The sequence below is a fragment of the Exophiala aquamarina genome (assembly GCF_000709125.1).
Source record: "Exophiala aquamarina CBS 119918 chromosome Unknown aczIA-supercont1.1, whole genome shotgun sequence".
Taxonomy (NCBI): Eukaryota; Fungi; Ascomycota; class Eurotiomycetes; order Chaetothyriales; family Herpotrichiellaceae; genus Exophiala; species Exophiala aquamarina.
The window spans coordinates 4,319,425-4,334,987 of record NW_013550587.1 but is presented as its reverse complement, the minus strand read 5'-3'; the positions used below and the strand labels follow the sequence as shown (position 1 = coordinate 4,334,987).

At 50.5% G+C, this 15,563-nt stretch overlaps 4 protein-coding genes across 4 annotated transcripts; all 4 read left to right on the top strand.

Moving 5' to 3' along the window:
- Positions 1–1,017: 1,017 nt before the first annotated feature.
- Positions 1,018–2,815, top strand: A1O9_01521 (glycerol kinase; the record flags this gene model as incomplete). Its single annotated transcript, XM_013410679.1, has 5 exons — positions 1,018–1,163; positions 1,229–1,367; positions 1,457–2,309; positions 2,361–2,527; positions 2,576–2,815. 5 exons carry the CDS (start codon positions 1,018–1,020, stop codon positions 2,813–2,815), a joined length of 1,545 nt encoding a protein of 514 aa, XP_013266133.1.
- Positions 2,816–4,623: 1,808 nt separating this feature from the next.
- On the top strand, positions 4,624–6,644 carry A1O9_01520 (uncharacterized protein; the record flags this gene model as incomplete). The annotated part of the gene is made up of 3 exons (XM_013410678.1): positions 4,624–5,048; positions 5,155–5,572; positions 5,655–6,644. The coding sequence occupies 3 exons, from the start codon at positions 4,624–4,626 to the stop codon at positions 6,642–6,644; spliced, it is 1,833 nt and encodes a 610-aa protein (XP_013266132.1).
- A 2,737-nt stretch (positions 6,645–9,381) lies between these two features.
- On the top strand, positions 9,382–10,872 carry A1O9_01519 (uncharacterized protein; the record flags this gene model as incomplete). Its single annotated transcript, XM_013410677.1, has 2 exons — positions 9,382–9,650; positions 9,735–10,872. 2 exons carry the CDS (start codon positions 9,382–9,384, stop codon positions 10,870–10,872), a joined length of 1,407 nt encoding a protein of 468 aa, XP_013266131.1.
- Positions 10,873–14,313: 3,441 nt separating this feature from the next.
- A1O9_01518 (uncharacterized protein) lies at positions 14,314–14,520 on the top strand (the record flags this gene model as incomplete). Its single annotated transcript, XM_013410676.1, has 1 exon — positions 14,314–14,520. One exon carries the CDS (start codon positions 14,314–14,316, stop codon positions 14,518–14,520), a length of 207 nt encoding a protein of 68 aa, XP_013266130.1.
- Between the last annotated feature and the right edge of the window lie 1,043 nt (positions 14,521–15,563).

The window sequence follows — 15,563 nt, the reverse complement described above, 5'->3', positions numbered from 1 at the left end:
CCTCGCATTTGTGCCGCCAAGGGCCAAGGCAATACTCAAGACTCAAGAGGCTATGGCTACCCCGCAGAAAACTAAGGCCGTTTGCCGGCGTCGTTCTGAAGCCGCCACGTCTCTCGTCGGTGCATACGGGCTGCTCTCTTTCGCATCTCGTGTTCACCGTCTGACGTTGATTAGCTCAGCCTCTATCATCGCCCTCGCGAAGCCGAGGCTTCCCGGTCGCGAACTCTGTACAATGGCATTATTCGCTTTGATGAGCAGATGGCATGATGAAATATCCATGGCTGGTGAGGCGCTAAATGGCTGATGTTGCAGTGCCGCAGCAAACCCCTCTCGCACCTGGTGCTTGGACAAGGATGGACAGGCCCAAGCGTATCCGCCTTGGCCCATTTGCTGATGCAGCTAGTCCACCGGGTGGCTTGAGCTGTGATGCTGGAGTCATTCCCGCGTTGTTCTTAGCCGCCTACCCCAGACAATTGGTGACCAGAACTCTCGGTCTTTTTGGGTGCATCTCGAAAAACTCGTCTCGACTTGGACTCGAGCATCGAATACGGGTGGTGCACATCTCCAGCTTCCTTCCCCAGGCTCTTCCTTCTCGCCAAGAAATCGTTGCTAGAAACATACCCGAAGGAGACTAGTCTGGCTACTAGTGACGAATACTAATCAAGTTCCCGACTAGTTCACGTGGCCCTGAACGAGACTGCGACTTCCACGCATTTTCTAGGCTCAGTCCAGTAAGTTCCCTGATCATCCCCAACGGCCTCATGATTCGCCCTGCATCTCGGCCTACGTACTCCGAACCGCTGCTTCTTTTACTCGTACAAGAAATACTGTGCGAGGTCGAGCTTGATAGCTTTGGAGCCATGAATTAAGACCTGGGAGAATACGCTATCCATTCAGCTTCTCCAAGTTTCAGATTCTCTTTCTTGTCGAAGCCACCGAAGAACCATCTACCCGACCACCCGACCATCAGCCGTCCAATTTAGAATCGATTGGATGTTGGCTGCCATTCGGAACAAGATGGGCGACACTCAGGCGTCGAAAGAAGTGTTCGTTGGGGCTATTGATCAAGGAACAACGAGCAGTCGATTCCTCATCTTCAACAAAAGCGGCGAGCCCGTGGCATCGCATCAGATTGAGTTCAAGCAATACTATCCTCAACCAGGGTATGTTGAAGAGCGCGAAGCGAGAAGACTCCTCGGGAAGGGTGCCTCGCTGACCTGAGGACTAGATGGCATGAACATGATCCGTTGGAGATTATCTCCTCAGTGGAGCAATGCATTGATGGGGCTGTCAAAGACCTGGAGAACCAAGGTCATGCAGGTAGCAGTATCAAAGCCGTTGGCATCACGAATCAGCGTGAGACAACAGTGAGGCCTCTCGTTCCATCCCTGATCCGATATCCCCCCATTTCGAGCCAATCGCTCTGTACCATGACTGACCCGCTTCCGATGAATAGGTGGTCTGGAATCACGAAACAGGAGAGCCATTGTACAATGCCATTGTCTGGACAGATACCCGCACCCAAGCGCTAATCCGTAAACTCAAGCGACGCTTGGGTGCCGATCAACTCCCAGGTCTGTCCGGCTTACCGTTGTCGACTTATCCCTCGGTGGGTAAATTACTGTGGCTCCTGGAAAATGAGCCCAAGGTGAAGGAGGCTTACGAAAAGGGGATCCTTGCCTTCGGTACCATTGACGCATGGCTAGTGTACAAGCTCAACGGTGGACCCAAGAAGAATGTCTTTGTGTCAGATCCGACCAATGCATCGAGGACCCTGTTCATGAATCTGAAGACCCTGAATTACGATGAATCACTTATCGACTTCTTCAGGCTCGATTCAACCAAGATCCACTTGCCCAAGATAACTCGCTCGTCCGATCCCGAGGCATATGGACGACTTGAATCCAGTGTTCTGAAGGGAACTCCAATCACCGGCTGCTTGGGTGATCAATCAGCAGCGTTGGTCGGCCAAAAGGGGTTCACTCCTGGGTTGGCCAAAAATACATATGGCACCGGTTGTTTCCTTTTATACAATGTTGGCGATCAACCTGTGTTCTCAAATCACGGCTTACTCGGTACTGTTGCCTATGACTTTGGTGAGGGGAACCGGGCATATGCTCTCGAAGGCAGTATAGCCGTCGCTGGTTCAAGTGTTAAATTTCTAGTCGACAACCTCGGGTTCGTTGAATCGTCCAGCAAGATCAGCCAGTTGGCATCCGAGGTTGAAGATAATGGCGGGCTGGTCTTTGTCACTGCCTTCAGTGGATTGTTTGCCCCATATTGGATAGATGATGCCAGAGGCACCCTCTGTACATACGCTGACATTCTTGAAGCAACACACCAGGCTAACGCTGCATTAGATGGCATCACGGCTTACACCAAACGGGGGCATATTGCTCGAGCAACCCTTGAAGCGACCTGTTTCCAAACCAAGGCGATTCTCAGTGCCATGGAGAAAGATTCTGGCAAGAAGCTGGCAGAACTGGCGGTTGATGGCGGTATGAGCAATTCAGATTTGACGATGCAGGTCAGTATAATTTCCTTCTCTCTCGTCGTAGATGCTAAGACACGGCAGACCCAAGCGGACTTGATTCAAATACCAGTACTCCGGCCTCAAATGCGCGAGACCACGGCATTAGGCGCAGCGATCGCAGCTGGTCTTGCCGTGGGAGTTTGGCAAAGTGTGGATGAGCTCAAAGATGTCAATGTCGAAGGCCGAACAGTCTTCTCGCCCAAGTTGGAAGAGTCCAAGAGTAAAGAAATGTTTGGCAAGTGGGAGAAAGCGGTGCAGATGTCCAAGGGGTGGGCATCGTGAGATGGTCACATGGGTAAACAGTACCTGACATTACTCGTAGTAGGGACACTGATTGAGGGAAGTCGGGTGCGTATTATTGACGGGTAATGCTAGAAGCGGCACGGGAGAAAAGGGCGATGGCGCTGAGAACCCTCCACGGCTCCAACCACAATTAACTACGGTAACACCACCATGAGGAACCACAACGACTGTTGTACCCGATTCATCCTCGTTCATGGGCCAAAACGCTCTATCGTAGAATTGTCCAAAAAAGGATCTATTTCTGCTGAGATGAAGTTCATCACTGACAGTTGATGGGGTCATCGGCACTGTACTGTACCTTCCTCACTGCACGAAATGAGCCCTTCCCCACCTGCCACCTGTCAGCAGCAGGCAGCAATAGTGGCTACCTCACGTTTCTTCGGACTCGGCTGGCTGGCGAGAGACCTCGCCCGGCCCACCTCAATTACTACAAGACTCAAGTTCGAGTAAATATCAAACAACTACGCGAAGCATGAAGTTCATTCAGTCTGCGAGGTCCTAAAAAACTAAATGAAGTAGTTCTTTTCCGTGCCGAGCAATGATAATGCAATATTGACTGGTAATGAGAGCTTGGCTGTCTGGACACAGCTGGCTTGCTCAGTTGAAGCTCAACTCCCGGCGCTCCGTACCATGTGAGTCTCGTCACTATCGTCGGTGGTAGGGGGTCCTTTGTTAGCTGGCCAATCTAGTGACCAAGTCGTCCCCCATGGTGCCCCGGGTGATGTCCATTTTAACCACCTCGCCGCCCCCAATCAAGCCCAAGACAAACGGAAGAATCGGCCGTCCGAGCACGCTGGATCTTTTGCCGATCCGATTGGCGAGCAAATAATGGTGGCATCTCGAGAATCAAGCTATGCCATGGCCTCCAACTTTCGGCTTCTGGAAGCTTTTTCTTTTCTTCTGGCATTCGTCTGAGTTTGGAACCGTCGCGCTGTGTGTCACTAGATGGGAAGATGCAGACCACATTCCATCTACGCTTTGAGAACTGCCAGAACGATCATACCGGTCTCATTGAGCATTGATCGATCCGTCGGGAACGGAAGTGCGCATAGTGCCCAGGTCCGCCCGTGCATCTGGCGCTACTCCAGTAAACGAAAGCGATTAATCAGTGTTCTCGCAAGAATGGGCAACAAATAAAGTCACTAACTTTGATAGTTACTCCTTCTCTGGGGAAGGGACAAGAGGTGTGTGTGGTTCACTCGTTGTGCCATACAGCCTGGCTGTGCCGTGCCCGTTCCCGACCATGTTCAGCCGCCTTTCTCTTCATGATGAAAAGCGCTACGCCACCGGAGGCAAAGCCCCATTGAGCTTGATGGTTCTAGATTCTCGACCTAGCCAGTTCACTTGACTCAGTTGAGAGAATGGCACAAGTCAAGCCAACCTAAATTCAATATGGACCTCATCGTCATTCTGCTAGGGTATTGCTGATGAGCTCTAGGCCGGCAATTGAGTTTGCTTTGGAGGACAAATATGATCTCGCTACGAGGCCACACAGGTGGGCTTGCCGTGTTGCGTGGGCCTTTTGTCCCTGTCTATGTATGCCTTGCGTCTCCTCCGTCGGTTACCCATTTCTCTTCGATTTCGACCTGCGATGCGTAACCCATAAAGCATGAAGACTGAGTCTGTTCACTGTCACCAGCCATAGGTCATAGGTGACCAGCTCCTATCGTGGCCATCAAGGACAGATTCATTCTCCGAAAATGGCTCAATCTCAGTTCTCGACGTAACCCACGAATCATGGGCGTTGGTCTATCCACATCATCACGATTCGCGCCGACCGCCGAAACATGGCCTATTCTCCATCCGATATCGACTGCAAGGCAGCGACCATCCTGCCGGCGCATGTCAACGAACCTCCACAACCACAGGGCTTGACCAGCGACTCCAAACCCGTCCCAGTAACATGGCGAAGACGGTTCCAAAGCTCAATATTCGGCAAACCGATTGTATATTTTGGTGTTTGCGGATTGTTAGCAGTCATCTTGACTCTCGTTCTCGGCTGGCTGTTGATTCCTGCAATCATTCCAACAGTGACGCTACGGCAAGGGACATTTCGGGGTGTCATTATCAACAGACCAAATTTCCCCAAGCCTGTGGAAGCTCACCTGTGCATTCCTTACGCCCTTCCACCGGTCGGAGAATTGAGATTCGCGAGGCCACGGCCTGTGCTCGCTTCGAACGAGACTTTCGAAGCCTCCCGCTTCGGGCCAAGGTATGGTTTTTACATTCTGACTCAGGTGGCGCGGTGGATTCTTGTTCCCATGCTTGCCCATTCTTTCGATAAGAATTAGACTGACTTGATGGTGTTTTGTCTGTAGGTGTCCCGGCAAACCGCTAATACCACTTCCTGACGGAGGAGACAACGGCAACGAGGATTGTCTGACGGTCAATGTCTTCCGGCCTGCCGCCAGTAGTGAGGATGATGATGAGGAAGTGTTGAATCTCCTCCCAGTTGCAGTTTACTTCCATGGGGGGGCATTCAACAGAGGAGCTGCCAAGGGTCACGATACCGCGGCGATGGTAGCTTGGGCGGAGCCCTTTGTTGCAGTCACGTTCAATTACAGGTTGGGAGCCTTGGGGTTTTTGAACTCGATTGCGGCAGCGGAAGAAGGCATCTTGAACCTTGGTCTACATGACCAGATTCAAGTGCTCCAGTGGGTTCAGGAAAACATCGCCGCTTTCGGTGGTGATCGTGCGCAAGTGACCATCATGGGAGTGTCAGCAGGCGCACACTCTGTAAGTCTTGCTTTTCTCACCTCCAGGAATTTCTAGGGGGTCCGTATGCCCTTTAGAGAATGAATCTAACGCAATCCTCCAGGTGGGCCACCACCTTCTGAATGACAAAAGTGTCTTCCACCGAGCAATCATGGAATCCGGTGGACCATATTCACGAGCCCTACACCACTTTAACTCCAGTCTCAACACACAGCAAAGCTCCGCCTTCATGTCGCTGGTAGGATGCCTGGACAGCGACATAGCATGCCTCCGCACTGTCAATGCCAGCAAGTTAGTAAACGCCTCGGACACAGTCTTCGAACAGTGGAACCCGTCGCTGCGATGGGCGTGGCAGCCGGTGATCGACGGCGAGCTGGTTCCCGGCCGGTCCTTGGAGCAACAGCGACCAAGCAACATCCCGATCCTAACGGGGTTCAGCACGAACGAAGGATCCATGTACGTGCCGAGAAACCTGACCACGGACAAACAGTTCGATTCTTTTTTCTCCACCCTACTTCCTCAGGTGGCCCGCAACGAAAGCATCTCTCACATCTACCCAGCAACCGCATACCCCGAGTGGCGCAGCGTCGGGAAGGAATTCCGCAGGCTAGAAGCCGCATACGGCCAGTACGCGTACTCGTGCAGCGTGCGGCAAACGGCGTCCATCTTCTCCTCGAGCGACATCCCAACCAATGCCACCCGCACCGCCCCAGTCTACCTTTTCCACTGGGCCGTGAACCGCACCGTCCTGGGCGGCGCAGGGCATGGCGACTACGTCGCCTACGAAACCATGGATTCCAACGTGCGCTCTATCTCGCGCACCCAGCGCGAGATAGCCACGCTTTACCATGGCTACCTCACGAATTTCATCGTCTCGGGAAATCCGAATCACAACAGAGACAGCAGCGTGCTACAAGGCGGTCCAGAGTGGCTGCCCGTGCAGGAGGGCAGTCACACTATGATCTTCGGACTGGGCAACGATGAGCGCGCCGGTGGGACGCATCAAGGCGTCGCCGCCCAGTTTATGGAGGATGACTGGGCCCGAGACGAGTGTGATTTCTGGCACAGGCAGAGTCGCAAATATGAGGATTAAAGATAAAGAATTTCCAAAGGTTCACGACATAGATGATGCGATGCGATGATGGATTTATTATAGAGAGAGAAATCTCAGGAAAGGGAAAATAGAAACAGTGATTTTCCGACACAGCTTCATTGATTGTGATCGTGCTGTGTGAACTTGTGATGTGATGCAATGGGCTTGGTTTTGGTGGACCAGATTGCCATGCCATGCCATCTTTGTGTGTAGCTAATGGGACCTCACATGTGACTCTGTGTCCATGACATCTGAAGCATGCCGAAGCACTTTACACCCCACTCTCTGAATGTCCGTCTCTGACCCAAGTGTGGTAGTCAATCCATCGACTCATCTACCCTTAGTCATCAATACAACCAACGTTTTCCGGTGCAAAACCCATAGAAACTGACAGTCACTGTGTGAGCTCAGATATTTGCACGGCCAATGACATACTTCTTGCAGCTGCCACTGGCAGGGGCGGTGTTGGCGGTAGCGGTGGGAGTGTTGTGAGGCGGACCCTCAATCTCCGAACCAATAGCCAACTTCTTGATGCCTCCCCCAAACTCCTCGTCGTCATCGTCAGAGTCCACAGGACGATCACGACCACGGATCATGCCAGCACACTTGTAAGCCTCCTCAGCCTTGGCCTTTTGCGCCTTGCGAGCCGCTCTAGTCGCGGCAGCACGACGGGCAGCCTCGCTCTGCTGGTAGCGAAGTAAATCGCGCGCCTCGTTCTCCATGTCCTTGAAGTCATCGTCGACGTCCTCTGGGCGCTCGCGTGCGTACAGGGCCATGAGATGCATGCCAATGCGCGTGTAGTAGATTCCGGCGCGCTTCCAGTCTAGCCCGAGCACGAAGAACACGATTGCCTTGAAGTAGTTGTTGCCGTAGGGCGACGCAACACATTCTTTGAGGTAGGGAAGTGCCTCGACGCGGCGGCCAGCCATGGAGTGTTCGTTGCCCTGTTTGCTGATGGTCAGTCTGCTTGAATTGTGGGTTTTGGAGATGGAGCGCGAAGATAAAGCGAGCATGGGTGTGCGCGTGAGGAACTTACCACTTTCCACATTTCTTGCAATTGGTCGTAGGGGTCCATCTTGATGGATTGTTTTGCTTTGCTTTGTTCTGCGTTGAATGGGTCAAAAAGCGTGAGCAGCTTTTGTGGTGGTAGGGAACTTACTGTCTGTAGCTGATTGTCTTTGAAGAAAGAGAGCGAGCTGTTGCTCTGAGAGAGTTGGCTGAATACCCAGCTCTGAGTGTGAGGTGAGGAGAGAAAGTGAAAGTGAAATGAGCAACTCGAGATTTATCTCCAGCCAGGTGGTCTGCTCGTTGCCTTCTTAGTGATGGGACTGGCAGAAAGGCGCTTTGAAGGCATTGTCGATGGTGCTAAGGTACCTAGGTACCTGCAGAACGTGACTGATATGCCAAGACCGTAGGCAGAGCCTCATTGCAGCTTCATCTAGCAGGTACGACCATGATCTTGTGCGCCTGCTGCGACAGTCTGCCACCATCCGCCAAGCTCGAATCATGTGATGCAAGATATGTTGCTACCTAGGTACATAGGTACGTGGTAGCCACCCCAGCTGCAGGACCTGTCTTCAAACATATCTACAATCGCCCTCCCCCAGCGGAACCAGGTCATCAATGTTACCAAGCTCTTGAGCGCTCAGTATCCAGAGGTAAGCATGGCATGGCCTCCTACCAGCGGCCTTCAGACGAAAGAGGCCATCTCACCAGCGCAGATGATGCATCGAGATGGTCAGTCACTTACATTAGGATCTCTCACTCCTGGGAGGAGACAATGAGGACATTGAGATATAGGAGATTGCCAGGATTCTTGAGGACAAAGTGCATCACGGAGATCTTGGGCAAGCCAATGACCATTTGACTTCACCAGAAGTCAAAATTCAGTCCACTTTGCTGACTGATATCCGACCCAGGCGGCCAGAGAACGTGCTGGTGGCAACACACAGAATTTAGGTTGGGGAGCAGTAAAGGTAAGAGGCTGTGCCCAAACCAAGGATCTTCATGGGTACCTGCCTTTCAAGAAAATCTCTCAAATTCGCCAATCCATTACACATACACCTCAGAAGGCCGTATCTTCAGCGAGGTGTAACAGAACCCTCTTCGTCAAAGGGCGTCGGCGATAAGCTGTCTCAGAAATCAGCATGTAACAACCCCACCAGATTTATGCAGCGTCAGTCACAGTGACTGCATTGAATACTTACACCGCTACCCCGCCACATGCCTGTGTAATGAGCTGTAGAGGTCTAGCTCGTTCTTGATTAAGACATCATTTTGGAACGTCAGAACCATCACCTAATGGGATGAGGTTGTTCGGACTTCTTTTGGGGTCCTTGCCAAGCCCGGTGAGGTTTGCGAGGTTGGCTTTGTCATTACCATTAATTCACCTATGGGTTCCTACAATCAGACTCGAGAGATGAGATAACAGGACGTCAGACTTCCAACATATCGGGTCCCAAGTTGGACGATCATGGAGTCGGCTATCCGGCACATCATCCACCCCAACTTTTGAAAACTGTGGAAATATCGACCGCTTGACTCACCAGCACCAATACCCTTCTCGCCATGAAGCCTTCATTGTTGGAGATCGTTACACTACTGATTATGGCCTTGCCTCACCCCATTTCTTACTCTCGTTCTCGCAGTGTATACATTCGTCTAGTTTCGATATCCTGCCTGGAATTCACATTCTTTCTTGCTTGTACATCAATGAACCAAAAAGCTGTTGCCCACTATGTCAAGCCAAGAAAGTTCAAGGTTGGAGAAGGATGTGATAGGGAAGTGTGATTCTCGGCCAAGGAACCCCAACACTCTTGCCCTTACCAAGCAATCATCGAGGACTTCCTCGCGCCACGATCTCGGAAGGGTCGCCAGCAATACTGTTGACAGAGTTATCTCACGCCTGTCGACGCGTCACATCAAGGATCCAGGTCCTGCACCTGACGGCGGATTAAAAGCATGGATACAGGTCGCAGCGCTGTGGACGTGCAGTTTAACAACCTGGTGAATCCTCCTTCAATATAGAACAATACCGCATGGCTTCGAAAGGTCTCCGTGGAATCAATGCTAACCTCAACGGGGATCTAGGGGATACTTCAATTCATTTGGTGCCTTCCAGGCCTATTATATGGAGACTCTTCCGGAGACGCAATCCACGATATCCTGGATAGGTTCTATTCAATTATGGATGGTATTCTTTGTTGGCACCTGGTCTGGCCGTGCTCTTGATGCAGGTCTTTTCGCACCCACTTATTTGTTGGGTGCTGCCTTACAGATACTCGGTATCTTCATGACAAGCATAAGCCATACCTTCTGGCAACTCCTCCTGTCCCAAGGAGTGTGTACCGGTCTGGGCAGCGGCATCTTCTTCACTCCCGCCATGGGTCTTGTCACGACCTATTTCACCACGAACAGGGGAATAGCCATAGCAATCATGTCCACTGGTGGCTCCATCGGCGGTTCTATTTATTCCGTCATTGTTCGTCAGCTTCTACCCAAAATAGGATTTGGCTGGACGATCCGAGTCTTGGGTTTTGTGAATCTGGTAGCATTGAGCGTTGCATTTGCCTTTCTCAAGCCTCGACTCCCTCCAAGAAAGTCGGGACCAATCGTTGAATGGAGTGCATTCAAGGAAGTGCCCTATCTCTGTGTTGTGGCGGGGATGTCTCTGGTCTTTGGAGGGCTCTTTTTCAGCTATTATTACATTGCATCTTTCAGTCGTACCATCATCGGTATGAACTACTCCGATTCCTTGACCATGTTGATCGTATTCAATGCAGGAGGAATTCCAGTTCGCCTTCTGACTGGGTACATCGCCGACCGATACCTCGGACCTCTGAACGCGATGGTACCTCTGATTTTCATCAATTCCCTCTTCGCCTTCGTCTGGATCTCAATAGACTCCAGGACTGGAATGTATGCATTTGCCACCTTTTATGGATTCTCGGGCGGCGCTTTCCAATGCCTTTTCCCCACGACCGTTGCGAGTTTGAACTCGGATCTGAGCAAAAATGGAGTCAGGTTAGGAATGGCGCTTACAGTGATCAGCTTTGCCGGTCTTGCTGGCCCACCAATTGGTGGTGCTTTGTTGACTACAAACGGTGGTGGTAGAGGTGGATATATGTCGGCACAACTCGGAGTCGGTTTAGCGATGGCGTTAGGTGCATTCCTTCTTGGTGTTGGCCGCGTGTGTAAGTATGGCTGGAGTCCGAGGATCAAATGTTAGTGGGGTTTGAGCCATGATATTCACGCGGTGATGTAACAAATACTATGTAGTGAATATAACTGTCTGATCCTTACTCGTGGTAAGGAGTATTCACTCTTACACTAGGTCAAGCGCAAAATGGTCGGCCACGGAGCAAAATCTTAACCCACAACAACGAGCGAGACTTGAATACCCATTCCGACCAAAATGGCAAAAGGGCTCAACTGTCAATGAGCTGAAAGCCAACCGCTCGAGCAACAGGCTTTTGGAAATACAAAAAATTATCGACATTGAACTTAAAACATTGCACTGATTGTAGATGCCACGGGGTTCGTGGCTTTCCGGCGCGACGAACCTCGAGGCAGCCGCAGTGGTAACAGGTATCGCAGTATACACTAATTTGCCTACCACACACTCGCTTTGCTCTGGGGTCCTTCCTTGGCCTGCAATTCCTTCGTGTCAGTGTTTTTCTAGAGCAAGATATACACAATGGTGAAAAACAAGGCACACCACCACAGCAATGCCTTCGCTTCGTCCTGCGCTATCCATGATTTTGGCAATTGTGGGCTCCGTGACCGCTCCGAGGCTGGTGGACATTATGTCGGCTGCTGCTAGTAGCCCATGTTTGGAGAAGGAAGATGGTATGTAGGGAATCATGGCTCCTGAGTATGGAGGAGCAGGTCGACAAAAGCCACAAGGTATAACCTGGGATCCAACGGAGCGAGGATTAGCGATCGATATCTAACGAGTATCCCGGCGATATCACAGCTGAGATCGCATCGTACAGCGAAAACAAAACCATCAAAGCCTGTTTTGTCCAAATCACGATGAAAGCTTCCATGCCTCTTAGACCGTTTCGTTGGAGCTGTCCATCATCCTCCGAGCCATGCATACATCATTTGGAACCGAAGTGGTCTCCTGGTCAGTGAGGTCATTTTTATCTGTAGTCAGTGGTCTGATCATCGAATCTGAGAATCAGCAACAACTTCTCGGAATTGATAGGGGCTCGAGGATGGAGAAACACGTCGGTAAATTTGCAGATGGCCTCCCTGATCTCAAACCCAGACTTGACCTTTGTGCTCGGCCTCGCGACCTGGATCATCAATGTCTGGTTGACGGTTTATCTCATCATCCGATCCAATGAGTCAGCTGATAAAACATCTGTTCAGGCTAGATCTTGATCTAGAAAGGCACTGGTTCGAGAGTTGAGCTTTTTCAGGAAAACTAGTCCATGGCTCGCTCGCTGTTCCCACCCATCGCATATGAGAAAAGACAGGCATCCCATTCAGCCATGTTTCGCCTACTATGGCAGCTCTATCGTGTATATATCGCTGGTGAGCATTTAACGAAGAAATAGCAATTCAGCCCTTTCATCTAGGTTCGATTCTTGTTCTGGTTCTGTTAATCTTAGTGGCTTTCACCAAATATTCCCTCTCATGGATGGCCATTGTTATTATGAAGGAGCCAATGCAGACAGGTACGGCTGGGCCCGATGCTCATACTGACTTGTCCATCATAGGCGCTACTAAATATGAGACTCAACACTTGGGAATGAAGGGCAAATAAACGACATCTAAAGTTGTTAGCTTGCCTTCCGTGTCGACAATGGAGAATCATCCTGTGAGCAGCCTGGAGGAGCTGTGGTGGGCGTGTAAGACCCAGAAAATGTGGCTACGCCGGCTTTCCTTTAGAAATAAACATGAGAACATCAATACGAGAACACCAACAACTTTTCGACTGTATAAACATCAACTGCAACTAAGACTGGCTAAATTTTGAACGGCGTGCTCTTGATAGTGCTTTGTTGTTTGACTCATTGCCTGCTGCCAGGTCAATTCTCAGTGGATTGCCACTGAACGGTGAAGTGCCTACTTATCACATGATTACGCAAGCTCGAGGTCGCGTTTGCTGGGCAGTGAGTTCAAGTGCCACGAAGATGTATTTCATTTTGCCATGCTCCAAAATACGCCTTGAGCATTGATGCGTATTTAACAGCAGGCTCCTGATAGGCTAGAATCTCGCAAGGTCGAGTTAAAAAGGCTTAGCGCCGCCCAGAGCGCCGGGCAAGGCGTTCTTCTCGTGGTCCAATGATTCAACTTTCATTTCCTAACTCCCTTGCCTTTTCGGGTGCAGGATATTTGCAGAGCATCCAAAACATACAAAGAGCACTCGTATTGCTGAAGTCGAACTCATCTGAGAAAGCAAGTTTATCATGGTAAATGCTGGGGCATCATACACCGCCAGGTGGATGTGGACCAGGGAAGATGTCAGGCTGAGCACAAGGCGGATACATTGATCGGTCCCTCTTCAGGACCATGGCCATTCCTTTTGCTCAAGAGTTTGCGAGATCTGTGGCTATACTTATTCGAGGGACTCTGTCTATAAGAACATGGCCTCCTGACCAGCGGCGAGCACATTTCTTGGTCAATCACAACTGCATACTCTAAAGCGCCTTGTTGATTGCAACAATTGCCCAAGCTGGCTGAATTCATACTTCCTCATTTCTGCTTTCCTCCGTACCACTCATTTCGCCAAAAGGCTGGTTTAGCATGTCCAAATATACTTCTGAATCCTCAGGGCGCAAGCCCGGCTCCAAGTCTGGCAGGCTCTTCCTCAGGCTCGGACAAAGGATCTATCACCCACTCGGCTTCAAGAAGGGATATAACTTTTTTCTCTTCGTCATCCTCGTTGGGGCCCTGATGGGCTTTGTACTCGCTCGCTTGCAGTACTTGAATATTGACGGCAAGTTGCTAAAGGTACGCATTCGTCAAAGATTTGGTGGACGCCTGTATCCCCTACCGACGCTGATGCCATGAATGACTTCAGAAAACAATCCCAGGCGACGCAGTCCATTATCAATCGGGATACAAGCGGATTGGGATTACTATCCACCTCGCCTGCATCCTTCCGGCGGGCTTCCTAGTCTGTTTTCAATTTGTGCCAATTATCAGACACAGGTTCCTTCTTTTCCATAGGCTGAATGGCTATACTGTCATTCTCCTGTTGTTGATTGGCAACGCAGGGGCCTGTATGGTCATTCCTATTGCCGCAGGAGGGTCACCATCTACTCAGGTTGCACTCGGAATCCTTGGGACAGCGACCACAGTCTCTGCTATTCTAGCATATATCAACATCAAGCGTCTTCAGATTGACCAACATCGGGCATGGATGATTCGCACCTGGGTGTATGCTGGTAGCATCATATCGCTTCGTCTCGTTCAGATGGCTGCCAACACTTTTATCGCCCAACACCAGAAGGGCCACTGGTACGACATCCAGACTTGCAGCAGTATCTGGAAGCAATGGACTCTATACTGAGCACCTGCTGGAGCGGGCAATCCCACGCCGTACCTATACCCTCAGTGTACTGCACCGAATTCTAGCGAACCGGTTATCGTTAAAGCAAATGTTAATGGTATTGGTCCTGAGGCAGCCACAGCTTCGTTCCACAACACCTTTGGCATGTCCTTATGGTTTTGTTTGACTATTCATGCCATCGCAGTGGAAATCTACTTGAACCTCTCACCAGCGGAGTCTGAGAGGTTGAGAATCATTAGCTATGAGAAGCAGCTTGAGGCTGGCTTTACAGTTCCCGAACAAGCACAATCGACCACCCACGAGAACAGAAATGCCATGGCGTGGAAACCTGTCAGTCAAAGTGAATCATGACAGAGTTCGAGCGAGTTAAAAGTCAATGGTCACTGAGAACCGGGAGATGGCCTTTTCCAAGATCGGAGACTACTCTGCACTCCTCCACCGTGCTAGAAATAGCATTGAAACATTGCAAATCATGAACACCTTGTGAACGAACTACGTAAGAAGAACCCTATAGTTGTGGAAATCTTGATGAAGAAATGGGAACACGGGAGACCATCTAGGCGGAGGGGAATGGTCGAAGGGGACGTTCGGTTCAGAGGCTGCCATATCTTGTTTTCTAGATGTCTCATCATTGGAGTTGGTATGCTATTAATAGTAAGGCTTCGGTTGAAGACTGCCTCGTCAAAAATCCGAGCAGGCAGCTGCATACTTACTCTAGCCTACTGTATGTCCACAGAAGCCCGGTCACATTTGATAAGAGGCTCTACTACATGTTAGGCAAAAGTACTGCAACCTCCCCCGATCGTATTCGGAACTTCCACATGCGGCCAGAAACCCTCAGAGGGCGCAGGTGATTTGCTATCGGTTTCAGCCAAGGAATCCAAATCTTGACCACTTCCTCTTTTTTTCAGGTTGATGAACTCAAATCCGCATTTAATGGAGGTGTAGAGATCGTCAAGTTGCGTCCTCCGGGAGCTTGCAGACGCCGACTACCCGATCCGCATGATAACAACATTACCAATAATCATATGCAAGTTTGTCTTTACGATGGTCTATGCTGGCCCCTCATTGGCATGCGCAACCTGTAAAAGGCGCCGAGTCAAATGTGATGGGACGCGGCCAGCTTGCAGAAACTGCAAAAAGAGGAGAGTGCCTTGTCCTGGTGTACCAGCTCCGCCTGGTATACGTTTCCACGATGAGACTGGAGCCATAATTCATTTATTCCACCAGTCTAGAAAGGAGGCCCCTCACGAAAATGACGAAAATGACGAATGGCCCGAGCCTGTACTTCCTAATATTGGCGAAGATGAAAATTTTACGTCGTTGTGCTTCTTCCATCACAACTACATGATGAGTGGGAGGGGAATTCAGTCTTCAAGAGGGTTATTTGAACA